At 43.7% G+C, this 20,524-nt stretch overlaps 1 protein-coding gene across 1 annotated transcript; it reads left to right on the forward strand.

The window, feature by feature from the left end:
- Positions 1-1,221: 1,221 nt before the first annotated feature.
- LOC147900888 (uncharacterized) lies at positions 1,222-18,730 on the forward strand. The gene is made up of 3 exons (XM_087375541.1): positions 1,222-4,331; positions 7,138-7,205; positions 17,605-18,730. The coding sequence occupies exon 1, from the start codon at positions 2,704-2,706 to the stop codon at positions 4,063-4,065; it is 1,362 nt and encodes a 453-aa protein (XP_087231667.1). The 5' UTR covers positions 1,222-2,703; the 3' UTR covers positions 4,066-4,331; positions 7,138-7,205; positions 17,605-18,730.
- Positions 18,731-20,524: the final 1,794 nt, after the last annotated feature.

A 20,524-nucleotide genomic window follows, 5' to 3' on the forward strand; every position in this document is an offset into this window, starting at 1 on the left:
ATACCAATCCAAGTATGCGAGGTGAATTGATTAGCAATTTAAGAATCAATCATTCTAGTGGATGGGTGAACCTTTAGATGGAGAGTGGTTGAGGATGGTCATGCATCTTTGCCCGTTCAAAGCACAGGTTCAGTACTCGCAACCACTGAAAAGTTTCCACCTTGATGTGTGGGGTGTGTGGATATGACTGATTGATTAAAAAGTGGAGCTCAAAGGGATCTGGAGGTGGGAGCTCAGGGTTACCATAATCTGGGTTTGCAAGCGACCAACGATAGTTGTGATCTTGTCACGTTGACGAAGGGACCTTCCTCAGACAGTGGACCAAGGGGCGCATTTTGGCAGGACTTGATTCAGCTAGACGAGTTTATGTTTCCTACAAGAGGAAGGCAATCATATAAACACCTGTAGAGCTTGTTCAAGCGAGACGAGTGGCTTGCAGGCCACCTTGTCGCTATCCAGTAACCGGTTCGAGAGCAGGGGCACTAGCAAAATAGCAAAACATTAAAGAAAGGGCGGGGTAAAAAGAAAAAAAAAGGAAAAATATAATATTTAGTCATCGTCATCTTCGTCTTCAACAAACCGCGAAAGTTTTTTGCGGAGCTTTCTTTTTTTTCCTGTAAAGCGTCTGCAAATCGAGCTTTCACAGAATTTTGGCTCCTCCCTGCCTCCCAAGCTCCCCTCCATCGCCTTCCTCTCCCTCCCAGCTTTCCAACGATCCCTTACACCCCCTCTCCCTCCCCTTCCTCCTCCTCCTTCTCCCCTTCCTCCCCCCTTCCCCTCGCTCTTCATCGCTTCTGTTCATCCACCATCCCGCAGAATCTACAGCTTTCGGTGAATCAATCGGTGAATCAATCGGACGCTGTTTGCGTGCCTCGGTTTGCGGCTCCATACCTTCAATGAATGGTGTTACTGGCCTGTGAATGGATTTTATAGGCATTGAGGATGCGCATTCGTTGTTGGAGCCGTCCGCGGACCGAGGATGGTTGGATGTGTGAATAGTGTGAGTGAGTATGTTCCTGATCGGCGTGGAGGATAGCAGTTGATGGTTGTGCTGGACAGTGTAACCGCAGGGAGCTTTCGTTTTTGAAGAGTCGAAGAACCGGGGGTTGTTTGCGCATTTAGAGAGATCGATGGATGGCCGTGGCGAACGCCTAGCGCCTAGCAGCAGGAGGTGAGTAATTAATAAGCTTCTGCGGATCTAGGAAGTAGACGCAGATTTGGGAAGATGCTGCTGGCTATGGCGATGCGGTCATTACTCATGTGCTGCTGCAGCGGCTTTGACGCATCTCTTGGTTTCGATTTGATGAAGACAGGAAGAGAGGTGAGGATCCGCGTATCAATTAGAGGAGATTTAGGCATTGGATATGGCCGGACGGCTGGGAACGAGGATGTTACTGCTTTCGAGCTTCAAGTAACGCTTCAAAGCGCCGATCGGCAGCAAGCATCAGCAGGGAAGAACAGATTTGTGCAGCGGACTTGGGGATGGCGGAGGACTCATCTTGCTTCAAACTTCAACATAATGCTTCAAAGCGAGCGGCAGCAAGCGTCACGGAAGAACAGATTCATGCAGCGGAGCGGACTTGGCGATGGCGGAATTGAGCATCTTTCTTGATGGAGGATTCGAGGGTCAAGGACAGACCGTCAACGACGAAGACGATCGATCCGGCAAGTACCTGCTGATTTTGGCCGGATTCTAGTGCGATCTGCTCGCCTTTACTGCAGGCTGACACGGGCCTCCAACGGTCTGATGAACGAATGTGTGCAGCGGAGAGTCATCTTCAATGTTGATCATCCGCTGGAGATTCATCAGAACATTGATCAGAGACAGAAATCGAGAAGCAAGAGTGGAAGGGGAAGAGCAGAAAAGCTGTCATGAGGACAGAGCACGGCAAGCTTCGAAGCAGCACCAGGCGTGTGATAGGGCAGCAAGATTCAACAGCATTCACAACAACAGTTCGTTCTTCGTGCTGTTGATGATCCATCATCCAGTCTTCGTGAGCTGATCCAATCCAGTCTTCGTGCTGCTCGTTGCTCCGGGGATCCTCTCTGCAACAATCTTTGATTGGAGGATGCCCTGCCTCCTGCAGAAAGGTCTGGATTGGTGCGTTTCCTGAATTCTCCGATCGTTTCGCGAGTCGCGCTTCGCGAAATAGAAAAGGGAACAGAGAGTGCGCTTCGATTCCGCCATAGCCGGTTCTTGATAGACAGGTGTTGACAGGAAAGCACAGAGAGAGCTTGGACTCCGCCATAGCCAGCCCCTTGACAGAGAGAGAAAGAGCGAGCGAGCAAAAGAGCTTCGATTTCCCCCTCGCAAGCTCCTCATCGAGATAGAGAGCTTCTATCCCGCCATAGCCAGCTTCTTTAACAGCGATAAAGAGACAGAGCGCTTCGATTTCACCTTATCTAGCTGCTTCATCGACATCGAGCTCTGCCGTAGCCAGCTTCTTAACAACGAAAGGGAGAGAGAGCGCTTCGATTCCGCCATAGCCAGCTACGGGACACAAAGCGCTTCGATTTCACCATATCCAGCTTCGTCATCGACAACGCGAGCTTCCATTCCTCCGCATGGAGCGAGACAGACAGAAAGCGAGGGCTTCCGCCATAGCCAGCTTCTTCTTCATCCCTCCCGTTGCTTGAAACGCACCTCCATCCATGCCTTGAGACACCCTGCACCAGCAGAGCCCGCGAGCACTCTCTCTTCTCATGACTATGGACGACGGCTTCATCGCTGAATGGGACGAGGGCGGGCTTCCTTCGCCTGAGGAGCTCACACCCCTCTCGCAGTCGCTCATTCCCCCCGAGCTTGCTTCCGCGTTCAGCATACCATTGTCTGAGCCTCCCGATTCTCAATCTACCTTTGCAATTGCATCGCAACGCAGCTTGCCCAGCGTCTCGCCATCGACTTTTGCCAAAGCCGCCGAAGAAGACCACGGCGGTATCACCGACGCCGCCGCCGCCGCCGCAGCAGTTGTTCTTTCCTACAATCGAGCAGGAGATGGTGGTGCAGGGATCGTCGGGGGCATACCAGCAGCGGCCATTACCGCTGTCCCTGATCAAAATGCCTTCTTACCGCCCCCGGTATCATCCCGGCTTGAAGAATCTCCTGCAGCAGTATTCTCCCCTCCTTCGACCAACATACATCCTGGAAGCTCTCCGGGCAGCTATGGAGTCCAGGAGGGCAAAGGTGCCTTCCTGTCAGCGATGTCGAACGGGCTCGCACCATTCATGGCGTCATCTTACGATCGGAGGCCAGAGAGCAACAATATTTCAGGGCCGTTAAAATCAACAGCAGCAACGGGAGCGGAAAGCAGCAGCAGAGAAGCAAACACGCGAAGAATGATGAACGACGATGCAAGCACACGAAGATTGATGAGCGACGATAATTCGGAGATGGCGGCAGGGATGGAGAGTTCCATGGAGGAGCAGACTGCGAGGACGCTGAAGAGGCCGAGATTGGTGTGGACGCCACAGCTTCACAAGAGGTTCGTGGATGCAGTGGTTCATCTGGGGATCAAGAACGCGGTGCCGAAGACGATCATGCAGTTGATGAATGTGGAAGGATTGACGAGGGAGAACGTTGCGAGCCATCTGCAGAAGTATCGTCTCTACCTTAAACGGATGCAAGGTCTCTCCACTGAAGGTCCTTTCTCCTCCGATCATCTCTTTGCCTCCACCCCTGTTCCTCCTAGCCTTGCTGCCTCTGCTCATTTCCTCGCTTCTCACAGAGACCTCGATGGTATCCCTCTCCCTTTCCCCCCTCCATTGCAGCAGCAGCATCCTCCTCCTCCTCTCCCCTTGCCTGGCTTCCCACCCCCCCCCCTTCCCCCTCCCTCCTCCGTCAACCCTCCCGCTGCCGGCTCCTTCGCATCCTTCGATCCCCATTCTTTCGGTGCTGCCCTCTCCAGGAACCCTCCCCCGCCGCGATTCGACCCCGGCGCAGACCCCAAAGACCGCGTGGGAGAGACTATTCCTCACCACCACCTTCGTCATCCCCACCATCATCTTCAACAGCCCAGCTCTCCATCTCGCCACATTCTCACCCTCTTTCCTACCAGCAGCCGCTAATTCGTCGTCCTGCTGGTGCATATTGCCATTGCTGGTACAAGAAAACAATGCATGAGGGTGCTTCCTTGTACACTTTGGGTTTCTCTCTCTCTTGGAGATGATGCTGCCTGAGTTGTTAAACTGAAATACCTTCACTAAAAGATGGCAGTCAATCGGATTTTCCCGAGGCAAGGGTTGCCAATTTATCGAAGGCCCTGCATCCAGCCAGTGGGAACATGTTGTGCTTGGGGGCTGCCGTCTGAGTACACATTGCAGCTCATTTGCAGGTTTCTCCCTTTCTTCTTGAACTGTCCAAGCTTTTATCTTTATTGGCAATTACAGATGCTTCTAATTGTCCTCCTGTCCTCTCTCTCACTCTCTCTCTCTCTCCCCCCATGATCTGGGGGGTTTGGAATTTATTAGGTGGTGTATCTTAGTAAAAATTCGGGTTAAATAAAATCCATTCTTGAATCCTGAAGTATCGTTAGTGCATAGCTTTTACTTACGAAGGTCTCTCAGCCGTTACCTTTCGGCGACATTATGCTAGTACATGCTTTATTCAACTCTCGCCTGTCCACTCAGCTTTTTATATTATCCTCTTCCTTTTGCCTTCAGCACTTCTTCTGTCCTTTGAGCCTTGTATGCCGACTCCCGAGGTTATCTTTTCCTTCTAACTCTTCCACTTTTCTTTTTCCGTGTCGTTCATGCTTTTATGAATGGTATATCAAAGACCATGAGCTTCTACAGATGCATGAAAGGCTAGGCCAAACTCTCTCCGAACACCTTTCGCTCATTTTTAGAGTCATTTTAGAGATGCCGTTGCATCTTATATGTCCGCAAGAAATCCTAATATCATTAGTAATCTAACGAGCAAAAGGAGACTGTATTGATAACTCTGAAATCGTTGTGTGATCCATACAAGAGGCCTCTCTTAGGGCTTGTGCACACGGCACCATCTTGAACCAATTGCGCATCAACTTCGCACTTTTTGGCCCGTCTGCACAAGCTCTTAGAGAGTGGAGCCACACTTTGAACAGTGTGTGCCCTCAGGGTGTATCCTCTTGTGCAGGGTGCAACCCATCGATGATCCTGAAATCATTGTGTAATCCATACTAGAGGCCTCATGACGTCCCCCCCACTGAGAAAGATCATGGTGGAAATGGTGAATTGATGGAACACATCAGATCCTGGAAGTGCTACTATAAGATGTCACGATATTGCAGCCTGTCCTCATCATCTTCCAAGTAGTTTCGGACTCATCAAGATCATGTTATTGGACTGCAAACTTGGCGATGGGACAATATTGTGTCTCTCACTATCGATGGTTTACAAATCACTTGGGATGAAGATGAGCATAGTCATCTTAGACCTCTGGCTAATGGTTGCTTGGGACTAGAACGTTTTCAGTACTTTGAAAGTTGAAAATATGCAAAATGTGACTTAGAATTGAGTGTTATTTTAGGATCTGAAATGGTACATAGTCTCATGGAAAACATTGACTTCTATTTTCTGAGTGATTTGGAGCTACGAATAACAACTATGTTACCCTCATTGAAAGTCTGTGTTTGGTCATATGATCCTTGATTTACAAGAGGATATCTTGCATTTCTTGTATACTTTGCTCAACGAGGGTGACTTAGTGCTAATCGCACAAAGTTTGAAGCCTGAAGGCATTCTTAACGTCACAAGTGTGATTGTAAAAGGAGTTTTGTTGATAGCATTGTGGAAAGATTTATTGAATGCAAACTCTCTACAAGTGGCAAACTCTTTTCAAGATGAATTTTTGTCTTACATGATGTTCTTTGATAACCCACGAATACTTGTGCATGTTGAGAGCTTGAGGCTTTTTTGCTACAAACATGAATTGAAATCTTTGGTGATTTTTTTTTGGATGCATCTAATTCTTATAAACTGGGTTTGCAATTGCAAGGGATGAAGAAAGCCATTTTGGACAATTAATAGAAGATTATCATAATCTAAGCATGGAGGAATGAGGCAAAGTTTTAATGAAATCTATGGAGATATATTTCCATCTTCCAATTGAAATAGGAAGCATCTGAAGAAGTCTTGCTGGATAGTCTTGTGCTTTCTTTCATTTGTTGGCAGGATACATAGTTCGAACTTCGTAGCCACTTTTATCACATCACTTTTCATTTGAGGTGACTCCAGTAAGTTGCATGTAGTAACATGATGTTTTTGTTCATGCCTGGATGGGCTGCATATGGAATGACATGACGTTCTTGCGATAGGAATCCCTGCATTTCCTTATTTTTGAGATACACAAATGCAATCATGATAATAACAAGAGATCATTGATGTAAGAAGAAGATGAGAAATTTATTGTTTTGGAATGAGACGAGTGATCTTGGACAGCAACTTGTATTGTTGTGTTAAAGTCCTTGTCTTGAGCATAATTGAAGGAGTTTGGCATATCAACTAAAGAGTCATGTTTACCATAGTAGATGCTAATGGTAGCTTATTGAAGGAAGATCCCTACTGAGGATATCTACAATTGTGTGATCTTGGAATGCAGTCAATGTTCTCTATGAAAGTTGCCCAAAAGTTCTACTCAATGTGCTCGTTGAGTCATTTATGACTGGCTGAGTAAAGTTACCTTTCTGTGAGTGGTGGTTCGTTTTCACTATGGAGGTTGCCTCCATGAGAGAATGTTTCCACATGCAATAAGCATCAACAATGGCCAAAATATATTTGTCATAAAGCGACTATATATTGATTGGAAGCATAACTCGGCCTTCTTGCAGCAAGACTCTTATAGCAAGGTTGAAATCGTCAACTATGACATCAAATGGAAGATTGGTTCAAGAATAGCCATTCTAGTGTCATTTTGAATCGTTATCGTGTTTCAAGTAAGCATTCTACTTGCAAAAAGTTTGGACATGGGTGTTTGTAATCTCGAAAAAGTGATAATTGGTATGATAGAAGTTTAGAAAGCCAAGAAAAGAGCATACATTGTACACTGTCTTTAGAATTGACTAGTTGTAGATTGCTTAGAATCAACTCAGATGCCGTTTGAAGAATTAACCTCTTCCAAATTTTGTAGGTTGGTTAAAACTTACTCTTTTCATGTTGCAGATTACCTTGATCTCTTTGGGATCAACGTAGATGCCATATGAAGAAATCACATCTTCCAACTTCTATAGGTTGGTTTGAAACTACTCTTTTCATGTTGATGTATAAACTTACTACGAAGACCTTTCTTTAAATGGATGCTCAAGTATGTGTGGGTTTATGGATATGTATGTGTGAGAGCATACGTTTATTCTATGTCTACACACATCGTTTTGCATTGATGACATCTGTGGTGATGTCTTAGCAGCTAGTTCCTACTATGCATCAAGGAGTTTATGGTTTTCAAGTCTGTGATTGTCATGAGATTGAAACTACACTCTGTAATGCTTTCAAAGGATGAATTTAGGCATGTTCCTAGATTCATTTAGGTATTTGTTCCCGCCGGGTTGTGGACATGCAAATTTCACCTTATGTAGCTTTTGTCCTTGTTGCGGCTTGCTAATCTTATGACAAATTCTTTCTATCTTAAGTGGTGTGTTGCCCTATCAGCTAGCTTGTTTAAGCATTTTTTGCTTAGAGATGCTCGTTCGAGAGAGACAAATGAAATCATATAGTCTTCACAAGTAGTTGTAGCTTGAATGAAGAGAGGTGGACTACTTTTTAACTTTTCCTTTACTGCTAGTCTTTGTCATTGCTGATCTGCTCATCATCTCCAGAGTGTTGACTAAAAACTATGTACAAAGACCTTTGTATAAATGATGCCCATGTATGTGTGGCTGATGATGTCATTGTGGATGTCATTGTAGCTAGTCCTTGCTATGCGTGATGGAGTTTATGGTTTTCAACCTTGTGACTATCATAGACTGAAATTGCACACTGTGTTGTTCTTTCAAAGGATGCGTTTGGGCATGTTCCTGCACGTGTGCGCGCGCACACACACACATTGATGTAAAGCAAAAAAAATTTAAGAGCAATGAGAACTTGACAAAGCTGTTGGTGTCCAACATGTCATCTAGGTGGCTAAAAGCTATCATTTCATTACAGTCACAATGTTGCTAAGGCATTTTTTTGACCCAAAAGCATGACCAAACTTTCATAGCAGCCGTACTGTGTGTGAGAAGTTGGAGAATTAATGCTCCATACTGCGGACATTCTCTTAGGGTTCCCACTTGTAAGGGCCCCAAATGACGAGAAGCCTTGACTAATAGCTTAGGAGATGGATGGATTCATTGGGCATTAGTGTTCAGTCCTTTATTAGCAAAATAAGGGGGCTGATGTGTGGACAGCACCCTCTGCAGCCACAGATCAAGTGGGCTGTTGACGTGACTGCCTTATCACAATGACCTGCCATGTATGGATCAAGGTACATACCTGTAGTAGACATGTGTCAATTTTCCATGGTCAAGTCGGCAACAGCCCCATGCAAGCGATTGATGATGCATATGGCCAGCAACGTGAGTGACCATGTGTATCTGTCCAGTGATGATCTGGTACTTGGGCTGGGCTGGCTGAAACCGGCCTTCAGAATCTCCAAAGGGCAGTGAACAGATAATAACCAGCAAATATTTAATTTCCAGCCATTTAGAACTTTGCATAGCAAACCCAAACAACTTAGAACACAGCCCTCGTCCTACACCAGACACCAGATTGGCCCTAAACTTAGCGCTCCTTTTGGTATTTCTTTATCTTTTATTCAGAAAAGCACTGTCATGCGTCGGCTCAAAAACAGCCAACTGAATGATCTGCTCACAGGAACTTCTGTCTTGCTATGCATGCAATCAGCTCACGGGCCCTGGCAGGGCTCCTGCAAACTACGAATCAGCATATCATCCAGCATGCAAAATAGTAAAGCGCCCAGCCTGGAGTGTGAAACAACCCTGGAAAAGTGCGCAATCAGGAAATGCATGTCCTGGGAGGCCCTCTGGATAATTACGAATCAGCAGACAGCTCTGGAAAGGCCCCTGGTGGATTGCTATTTGAAGAAAAAGATCCTAGGAAGGGCGCTTTTGCAAGCTGGGACCATAGTTACCAGAAACGGCCGTTTCTGGCCTGGAAACAGAAATGCCGAAACGGAAATGACCGTTTCGTAATCTCTCTTTTTTTTTTTTCTTTTTTTTTTTGTGTGGCTCTCTTTTTATTAAAATGTTTTTTCCTTCTTTTGATTAACAGGTTTTCCACTGATTCGTCGCCTCGTGTCTTAGTTTCCATCGCCTCCTGTGTTGCTGCTCTCCATCCTGCTGCTTTCTAGCCTCTCCATCTTTGTCATTTGATTCCTGGGCCCTGGCACTCGTAGCTTCATCCCTCCATCCTGCATGCTGGTAGCTGCTCTCCATCCTTAGCCTACTCTCAGCTCTCCATCCCTTCTTACCTCTCCATCCTCCTCCTACCTCTCATCCTTCCTTCGACTCCTACCTCTCCAACCTCTTTCACCTCCCCGTCTTCTACCTCTCCATCCTCCCTCTCACCTCTCCATCCTCCCTCTCAAACTTCAGATTGTTGTAACTTCAAAGGTAGAAGTTAGAAGTTAAAACTTAGTTCATGACACATGTTGATTGTTGAAGCATTATTCATGGATAATAGATGATACTAGATAGATCAATCATCATAGGAATTTAGAATAATAGAAGCATGCATGATGCTTCAAGTATAGATAATTGTATTATGTATAATATGCACACTCTATTGATAATTGTATTATGTATAAAAAATAAATTTTTATACATAAATTGTACCATATTGCCGTTTCTTCTGTTTTCGTTTCTGCGGGGGCTGGAAACTCCGTTTCCTCGGTTTTTCCCGTTTCCGTTTCTTTTGTTTTCGTTTCGTCTGGCAACTATGGCTAGGACCTAGCAGGGCTCCTAGCTGGTGGTAGATCAACGAAACGGGATCCTGGAAGGTATGTGGACAGCTGGGGAGCAAGAACAACGAGATCCTGATCTGAGAGGAAGCTAAAACAGCCCTGGCTTAGCCCCCAATCCACTTGAGCCAAGAATAGCTGCCTTTGCTTGCCTTGCAAATAATTGGTAACCCTCAGATCCTCAGCTCACCTCAGTTGTTGCAGCTGACTTCGGTTCAGGCCATCGTTTCATCGTCGTTTCATCCTTTGCCTCTCGGTATAGCTGCAACATCTGAGGTGAATCTGCCAGTTCACCCTCCTCCATCCACTTTGCATCCGTAGCTGGATAATTTCTGAATTTAACCAGATAGCGGCAGATAACTCTACCTTTTAGCTTGTGTTCCTTTTGTGCCAGAATCTGTTTCGAAACCAAGATTTCATCCAATTCTTCAACTTCAGGCTGCGCTTCAGGAGGCATATCTTCTGGCACATCTCCCTGAAACAGTTTCAAAAGACTCACATGGAACGCATTGTGAATCTTCCAATGATCTGGTGGCTTCAGCTTGAAAGCTACATCATCGATCAGAATCTGAAGGGAACCATAGTACCTCATGAAGCTAAACATATAGCTTGTCTTTCCCCTTATTCTTTTTCAGCTGTGCTTTCTGAAAGTGTAAGAGAACCCAATCGTCTTCTTTGAATTTCAGCTCACGACGAAGATGGTCGGCTGCTCTCTTTTGCTTGTCTTGACATCTCTGGAGAGTGATCATGATTTTCCTGTAAGCCTCATCTAGGTTTTCCACTACTTTATTAGCTTCAAAGATTTTATCTTTGGTGTATCCTTCTACGATCTTAAACAGAGCCTTTCCTGTAGAAGTATGCACTTTGTTGTTATTGGCAAACTCAATCAGTGGCAAATATTGCTCCCATTTTTATTTGTGCTCCGAAACATAGCACTTCAAGAGATCGAGGGCAGTGCAATTTGCCGCCTCGGACTGGCCATCAGACTGTGGATGAAACAAGGATGAGAAATTCAGCATGGTCCCCATATTTTCAAACAATCCTCTCTAGAATAAACTTGGCATCCACGGGTCCCTATCACTGATGATAGACTGTGGCATTCCGTGGTATTTGAAAACATGAGACATGAATAATGTTGCCATCTAGTTGGCTGTAATTTTCTTCTTCAATGGAATAAAATGAGCCTATTTACGAAACCTGCAAATAATGGTCCAGATACCATCATGACTTGATGGTGTCTGAGGAAGAAAAAAATGAAGTCCACAACAATGGTTTATTCGGAATGGGGAGTGGCTGTAACAGTCCAGGGGTTTTTGGCTTGTCAATACTTCACTTTGTGACAGGTGATGCATGTCCTAACATACGCTTCAACATCACGTCGCAAAGTTGGCCAGTAAAAAGAAGTGCTCAACAGCCTTCACAGTAGCGTCTATCCCTCTGTGTCTTGCATATGGCAGAACATTACTTTCAGCCATCACCTTGGCCCTCAATTGCTTTGTGACACACAAGACGGCCATGCATCAAGAGAAAACTGTCTCGAAGAGCATAATGATAATTTCTCTATTCCTCAGACAACTGATCATATATCCATGCAAAGTCATCATCTGTAGCATATTGCTTTTTCATGGCATCCAATTCATCATGATAGGCAATAGATATTGCAGAAACTTGTGGTTTCTTTGATACTGCATCCGGCACTGGCCTTCTGGAGAGTGCATTTGCAACCACATTCTTGTTTTCAGGGATATGCACAATCTGAAAATGAAACATAGACAGAAAATTATTTTCTAAACTTAGTATTTAAATGGTTGAATATTGCAGCTAGGGCAGCGAGTGGATCCAATGCTTCAAGAGTTTTTGGTGATCAACAATTGTCTAAGGAAGTTGTTGCTGAGGGTGCCTTCAGTGAAGAAGAGGATGAGTTTGAACTACTCAGTGATGACAGTGAGGTGGAAGAGACTATTGATATCATACTTGTGCTAAATTAATACAATTTAGAATATGACGCAATGCATGTGAAGGCATGGATTTGAGAATTTTGGCGCATGTGAGGTGACGAGTATGAGAATATGCTCACTCAATTTTGATGCATGTGAGGGGATAGATATGAGAACATGTTAGGTAAGTAAAGACTACATATGCTCATTTCCATCTTAACTGTATATATCTTACAATATCAAAGAATATGAAGCTTACATCAAATTTTGGTGCATGTGAGGGGATGGATATGAGAATATGTTAGGTGATTAAAGAGTGCATATGCTCTTATCCATCTTATCACTTTACAGAACTTGTATTGTAGTATCTTGTATTACATCAAATGTGCAAGTCTTCTCCACTTATTTTTAATGCGAATATATGCTAATTTATTATTTTAGAGCATTGCCATGCTATTTTATGGCTTAGAAGTTATCAAAATTGCAAGTGTTGTCCACATATTTTTCAATGCAAATTTATTATTTCATGGCATTGCCATGCTATTTTATAGGAGTTGGGGATTTGCAATTGCTCATTGTATGATCTAGAGACATACAATTTTAGTAGTGATGCTTTGTGATTGACACCTTCTTCTTTCAAATATGATTTATGCAATCTCTTACGAACTATTCTTATAGCTCTTTGATTTGTTGTGATTGATGGATCTTTTGGTGTATTAAGTAATCAAGCACATTTGTAACGCATGTACTTCTCAGATAATTTTCTCCGTGTGAGAAAATACTCACTGAAGAATGATCCGTCTGAACATAAAATCAGCACCCAACAAGTAGTGCTTCCACTATGAGAGGGCATGAATTACAGCAAGCATCTCCTTTTCATAAATTTGGAAGCTCATTTTCGTAGGCTGCAACACCCTGCTCTCGTAAGCAACGACCCTTCCATCATGCATAAGAACTCGGCCAATGCTTTTACCACATGCATCACATTGGACAGCGAAGGGCTTTCTCAAATATGACAAGAGGAATGGAAAACCTGTTCTTCACTGTGATCTTGTTAAGTGTACGGTAGTCGATGCACATTCGCTAAGATCCATCCTTATACCGCACTAGTGAATAGTACGGGGGAAACTGGGCCGAATCAGCCCCTTCTGCAACAATTCATTTACCTGGTTCAATATTTCTTCCATTGAGCCGCACCGACCCTGTACGGTGGTGTATTCGGTGGGCTATTACCTAGCATAATATCTATAGCATGGTCTTCGGGTCTCTCAAGCGGGAGTTCCCTTGATAAAGACTCAGAATAGCAATCCTGCAGTAATCTGTCCACTCTTAGCAGACAACTCTGGAGGGGCGCTTTGATGCAACATCTCCTGGGAAGGGCGCTTTGAAGAAACATCTCCTGGGAAGGGCGCTTTGAAGAAACATCTCCTGGAAAGGGTGCTTTTGCAAGCTGGGACATGGCAAGGCTCTTGGTTGGTGGCAGATCAATGAAAGAGGCTCTTGGAAGGTGTGTGGACAGTTGGGGAGCAAGAAAAACGAGATTCCGATCTGAGATGAAGCTGAACCAGCCTTGCCTTAGCCCCCAATCCACTTGAGCCAAGAATAGCTGCGTTTGCTTGCCCTGCAAGTTACTGAATTTTTACTCCTCTCTAACCCTCAGATCCTTTGCCTTGGCCCATGGAATTAATTGCATTGAAGTGTCCTTTATAATTTTAATCAATGTAAGGCCAGGTTAGTCACCGTAAATTCTAAAAATTAGAAATTCACGTCCCCGTGACACTCGCTAGCTCACCTATTAGGTTGGCCAGGTTACTTGCAAGGTTGATGTCATGCATATGTACTTCTCCTAAGAAATAAAGAGAAATCTTTTATATTGACTTTGGTCCAAGAAAGTTGAAAGATCCATGACTTTGTAGTTTAGAGAGCCGATGGGAGCAAGTCTCGTTCCCTAGTGCTAGGTCTGATCCTGGATTGAGTCCCGGATGCACGCCTGCATCTTAGCCTAGCCTAAGGCCCAGTAGCAGATCCAAGGCCTCTAGGCGCCACCTGGTGGTATGGGACACCATGCTGGTCAGGATCTGGTTGGGAGTTCGTGCCAGTAGCACAACTCGTGGCTCGGAGGGGACATCTCCTGATTCGGGATCGCATCCCGCAGGTGTCATGGTTGGGTGGGTGAGCAACCTACTCAGATTCCTCACGTTTGGTGTGTTCTTCTGTTTGCTTGTAGGTCAGAGGTTTCAGGAGTGCTGGGGTCGTGTCAGTTGGTATCAGAGCCAACTCCTGAGGTATGAATCTCCGGGCGTGATTTCCTCTAGGTATGTCTCAAATTCCAAATTCATGTCAAGTACTCGCTACAGTCCTTTTACGCTTATGTACGGGTTTCAATCTAAGTGACCAGTTATGGTTGAGTTCAGGGACCTTCTTGCAAGACATGCAAGAAATGTTGTAGTTTGCCAAGAAGTCTATTAGAAGTGCCCAAGATCGGGGACAGATTTTATGCCCCATATACTGTTGTCTGTTCAAGATTATTAAAAGAATTGGACCAGCTGCATACAAACTAGAATTGCTTCCTGATGTTAAAGTACATCCAGTATTTCATGTCAGTGGACTGAAAGAGTTACTGGGTGTGGATGATCAACTTGTTTCTCCTCAAGAAATAATAGAAGTTATTGATTTGACTTTTATTCCGCATGAACCTCAAAGTATTCTTGAATTTCGTGAATGACAGATTCGTAATAGGACTATCACGGAATACAAGATCAAGTGAAAGGATCATGTTGAGGTGGATGCAACATGGGAGACATTACCTAACCTCCAAAGGACATTCTCGGGTTTTCTTGTGAACTCAAGAGTGAGTTCTTAGAGGAGGGGAAGTATGTCATGTGCACGGATTAGTATCTGACGTGTACTTGGGCACATAAGACTAGCTCAGGTAACTCGGGGAGGCTTAGGGCTAGGCAGGCTTGATTCTCGGGTTGAGTGGCAAGGGTATGCACAGTTAGAGGTCCCCGCTACTATTTTTGGCGCATTGAGCCCGAGTCTATATAAGGCTCCCAAGGGTTTAGTTTTTTGAGAGCCGATGGGAGCAAGTCTTGTTCCCTAGTGCTAGGTCTGATCCTGGATTGAGTCGCAGATGCGCGCTTGCATCTTAGCATAGCCCAAGGCCCACCTGCAGATCCAAGGCCTCTAGGGCCACCTGGTGGTATGGGACACCAAGCTGGTCAGGATCTGGTTGGGAGTTCATGCTAGTATGAGGTATGCAGATAAGTGCCACTTGAAGATAAAATGGCGAGACTATAGCTGGATGCATAGATGTTAGCTTCATGCCATGTGGAAGATAAGATGTTAGGATGTCACATGCTCATTTCAAGATAGGACAGTGGGCACCATCTATTTATTTCTAACATGTATCTCCATCACCTCTTTGTGTACATCAATATGGCCCTATCATCCTGCAATATCTATCAACTTCCGTCTCTTAAAATTCAATTCATCCACGTGAATTCATCCATCTCATGTAGAAGAACGCATTCTTATTTATCAAAGAGGAAATCGTTCCATTTTTACTACTGTCTTCAATGATATCATTCAAACACCAAAAGCTACAAATTCTAAGGAAATCAACATATCAATATAACACAATTATGAAAAAACATAATGCTGACCTCATCTTTTTGGATAGAAAAAGCAAATTGGATCACAACTATGGCAAGTAGAAATTCAAGGTGGTTAATATGTGTCAAATATAGAAGTTATAGGGAATTGTCACAATAATGGAGAAAAGATTAAAACTATAAGCGCCACATAAAGTAGCTAAAGTTGACAATAAGCAAGTGAAAGAGGAGAACTTGTCCCATTTGATCAACTTCAATATCAAAGAATGATTGTAGAGCACAGAATTTAATTCTAGGAACATGTCAAGGATTGTAATGCTAGAGAACCAATTTAATACTGCAAAGAAGATTCTAAAAAAAAGGGACTAGATCATTGTCAAATTAAAACACCTTGCAGATCAACTCAATTTAAATGATAAAAAATCTAAGAAGAAATATTGGTATACTAGAAGATTGTGAACAGATGATCATTAGGGATCACCATCTATATTTGAGACAATGTCAAACATGCTATGGCAAGATGCACCGAGAATGCCAAAAATCATGAGCAAGCATTTCCTGCAAGAGCCAAAGATTATCAAAGAGATAGAGGCAGTGATCAATGTTGGAAAGGTCACCTCCCCATCTGTAAGCCCCCAAATGAGGAGTGCGTGGGGGAGGGAGACCTAGGGCAGGATGTGCCCAAGAGAGAAGAAAGAGGGGGGGCTGCCACATGGGCAGCACCTCACAGGTTTGGGACCTGCAGATGGCGTCAGCATGGCGAGGGTAGTGGGCAGGTGAAGGGCCTGCAACAGACCCTGATGATGGCACGGTACAGGCGGGTGAGGACAGCAGGATGTACAGGAGTACGGCGCAGGACACGTGGCTGGGAAGAGGACCTGGCAGAGGCACAGATATGGCAGGATGTGCAGGCCCGGATGTGGAGCAGGAAATGTGGCTGTCAGTGGGCAGTAGGCATGCCTTATATAGGCTGGATCCTTGCCTTGAATGGAGGGCCAAAGGGCCCTGGAAGTTTGGGCCAAAAGTCCTGGGTTGTGTGCCCTTATAGGGCTGGACCAGCCACAGACTGGTCGGCCAGTCTGCTGCCGGCTGGTCGGTATCTTGCCAGCCCCCTTGGGGCCTATATAAAGAGGCATTCAAATATCCAACAGTTCAGCAGAACCGGCAGCAGACAGGAGCAGCCAGAAGACATTCTATCAACTTACTAGTCTAGTCACCCTATCATGTCATCACCATCAGTCTCCCTACCACGTCAGTATCTGCCACCTCATACCCTGCCATTTAAAGTTGACATGTTCTCCATAGATCTCCTACTCCTCCTTCCTCAGTTCAGAAGGCAAGGCATGTTATGAACACCCAAAGAAAAGTTGTTTGGGTTCCAGCAAGCTTCTAAATGCTAAAAAACGTTGATGCAGGAAAGTAAAGTCTTGCCAGTGCTGTAGCATTTTAACAATGGTGGTCTTGCAATATTGCTCCATAAAGCACCTCTCCATGTGGCAATACCTATGTTAGTCGACCAGATGACTCCAGTTGCCTGCAAGACCAAAAACAATGCTTGCTACTTTCAGCCTAGAGATATATAAAAGATCTACCCATTCTGTATAAGCGTTTTTGGTTGACTTGATGTCTCTATGTTAAGCAAGTCCTTGTTATTTAGTTTTTGTATTCCTAAGATTTTGGTGCACAAGTTCATCCACTAAATGCAGAGCCTTTATAAGATTGTAAAGCTCTGTTTTTCAGATTTGACACCTTGTCCTTCAGCTTGATAAAGCATTTTCATGTCGAAGACATAAAGGACTTACTAAACATGACATATCAGATGTTTCAGTATGCACGATGGTGTAACTGACCAGTGTTTTGTATGTCCAAGAGTAATATCTGGATTTTGTGCTTTTCAAAACAATCTGCTGACAAGTTTAACTTTTCTTTGTTGCTGTTGAATTAGTTGTCTCAATTTCTGATCTTCATCTGCCTCAATTATTTCTGATTTTACAGCTTGGCTGGTATGATTACTCAGAAAACTAAACTTGCTTTTAGTTGTTATCAATGATCTGGCAAGAATGAGTACTACTGAAATGTAATCTTTCTTGAATTTTTGACAGTGTGAGTTTCCTTGCTGCAGGCATATGATCACATCACGTGAATATGATATCATGAATGGGATCTATATTGCAGAGAGAATCCATTGCTACACTTGCCTGAATATGCTGGATGCCTGGTGTGAAGATGATTTATAAATGGGACCTTTATTGCAGAGAGAATCCATTACCTCACTTGCCTGAATACGCTGGATGCCTGGCAGTGATATTTCAATAGCAGAGCCTAAATAAGTACTTCTGAATTAAATACAAAATCTATAAAGGCAATGCTGAGCCTGCTTCGTCGTCCATTCTTCTGGGATAATGCTGTTTGAATTATTCTTTTCCTTTTTCATACAAGTAGCAATTTTCTTAATTTGTTGGCCATATCTTTAAAGGTTGGTTTTGACAATGAAGAGTGCTACACAGAGCTTCAGAAGATCACTTTTCAGAAAGGATGTAGTTGCCACTTGAACAATGGGAGTGAAAAACAATTAAGTTTTAGCCATGAGCTTGATCAAATGGCTACTATGAAGGTGGGGTTCATACCAGCTGCCCGTCCGCTGATGAGGAAGAAAAGTACGATGATGGCAGGCAGGTGGGGTGGTTCACACCACTGAGACCTTATTCTTACGCGGGGGGATTTTTAGTCAGGCAGCCCAGGTTCAATCATCAACCACAGCACTTTGCGGCAAAATTTTTTAAGCCGCCCACCCTTAAGAGGGCGGGACAAGAAGTTTTCTCAAGCGTGTCCGGGCTTGTCGGCTCCCGTATTGGGCCAAGTAAGCCCACTAGCCTTTTCTACCATGTCCGAGCGGGTGATCTGAACCCACCCTCTTACTGACTGACCTCAGAGCTGTGTTGAATAAGGAAATCAAATGCATCAAGGACACTCTCCTTGCTATAGATCTAAATGGTGCAAAACAGGGATGCAAGTCTACATGGTTGCATGGCTATGCTTCCAGGTAAGCATGATGGTAGTTGGGGTTTCTAGTTTGTGTTTGGAATTGGTCTGACCTGTAAGTGTTGTTAGCGGGAAATAAACTTTGGGATTTGGTAGGTTTGCAAAGAGTTAGAACCAATACCAAACCAAAATATATGCAAACAATGACATAGCTATACTCGTCAATAATGCCAAATCTTTTGATGTGCAAGTATGCTTATTTTGTGAGGGGGATAAGTTACTCGAAATAAATGTCTACCAAAATGATGTGCAAGTATGCTTATTTTGTGAGGGGGATAAGTTACTCGAAATAAATGTCTACCAAAACATGGCTTTAGAAAAAGTAACGGCTTGCACTTTTTGAGCTACCAATTTTTGGTACCCACCCAGCCAACGATGATAATCCTGTCGGGAGGAGTTGTCACCCTTCTCACCTATTTCCAGATCAGCAATGAATTGGCATGTTGAGAAATGATGTTTGTGTTACATGGTTGGGATTCCTATGATATACGATAGCATGTTAGCATGACAACTTAGGAATTTCTGGACCAGGGAAACCTCCCTTGTAGTTCCTTGGATTGCTGTTATTTATACTGCACGTATATTGAGTACTGAACTTCAGCAGCTCCCTATCATGAAAATATTATAATTGTTCTCATCCCTCACGTTCAACATATTCCAAACTATGCTCTCTCAAAAAATGCATCCTTATTTCTTGGTTCATTATCAAAGGTTTCAGTCTTCAGTGCTGAATGTATCAGCACCATAGGGGCTATCGGGTCTGGTGCTTGATTTGGTTACTAAATGTTCAATAATCTTGAAGCTATTTTTACTACATATAAGGTATTCCCAAATTGTCTTCACATGTTTTAAATATGTTGCCATGTTGTGGCAATTGCAATGGCATATGTTTCATCAGCATAGTGAGGCTAACTAGATTGAGTGGCATGAGACTTATGATTGGATCGCTCAAGTACAACAACTTGGGTCATCTATTTTGCATGGTAGATAGATGGTTTGTTGTTAGGAAGCGCAATCGTGAGATGAAAGCAAGGTATTACAAGATTCTTAAGAAGGCATGTTCTTTGATGTTGATGTTAGTTCGAGCAAGAAGTGTGGACAATCACAAGACTTGAATGAGGCTAGGGATGTGGAGATGAGGACCTCCATGTAAGGGTTACCTTCATTGATACTCCCATTGTCGAGATCGTCAGTGCAATATTGATTTTCTTTGCTTATAATTTGTGATTGTTTTGACACTTAATGTTGCAAACATGTAGATTTTTGGCCTTCCTCTCACATACTCAAACGTTAGCTAGCATTCACTCAATCTAATTTACCAAATGTGCAGTCTCCCTATCTGATTTTTTATTGCTCTTTGCAGCTCAAGGGTGCCTATATTCTCTCGGTTTTTGAGAATTCTGCATTGAAATCGACATCTAACTTATCGAGACATCCTTTAGCATCTAGAGCCTACATTCCAGAGAGAAAAATATGACAAAAATTAGGCCAAGAATGGAGGTTAATTCCATGATTTTCCATGCCACTATTGAGTTGTGTCCTAATCTGGTTATTTTGCACCATATTTTGTATTGAAGGCTCCGATAATACAGCTAAGTCCAAAAAAGGCCATTGGATGGGCCATATACATCTTCAAAACGATTTGCTCATATTAAAGCACACTTATAATATTATCATCACACAAAAGAGGCTTAGAATCCAATGTAGGAGGTCCAAGATATAGCAAAGTTGTATGCATACAAACACTAAATTGAGAGCAAAGAGCCTTCTATCATTGGATAAGTCATATATTCCTTACTTGGGCTTCAACTAAGAATTTTATAGCTTTTATTAAAGAACACATGATATTATATTCGCAAAACTTAGGTACAGATAGGGTGTGAGACATAGTAAAACTTGCAAGTAAATGCAATATCGATAGAGTGTGAACAAACCTAAACATACATGCAATAATACCAAACTAGAATCCATAAGAAGTTGTGAAAGTTGTTGCATGTACA

The sequence above is a fragment of the Dipteris shenzhenensis genome, chromosome 6 (genome assembly GCF_047967505.1).
Source record: "Dipteris shenzhenensis isolate YYH24624 ecotype China chromosome 6, Dip_SZ_1.0, whole genome shotgun sequence".
NCBI classification, from domain to species: Eukaryota; Viridiplantae; Streptophyta; class Polypodiopsida; order Gleicheniales; family Dipteridaceae; genus Dipteris; species Dipteris shenzhenensis.

Excerpts from the sequence above, each read along its gene's own strand:
- LOC147900888 (XM_087375541.1), top strand. The coding sequence starts at position 2,704 with ATGACTATGGACGACGGCTTCATCGCTGAATGGGACGAGGGCGGGCTT.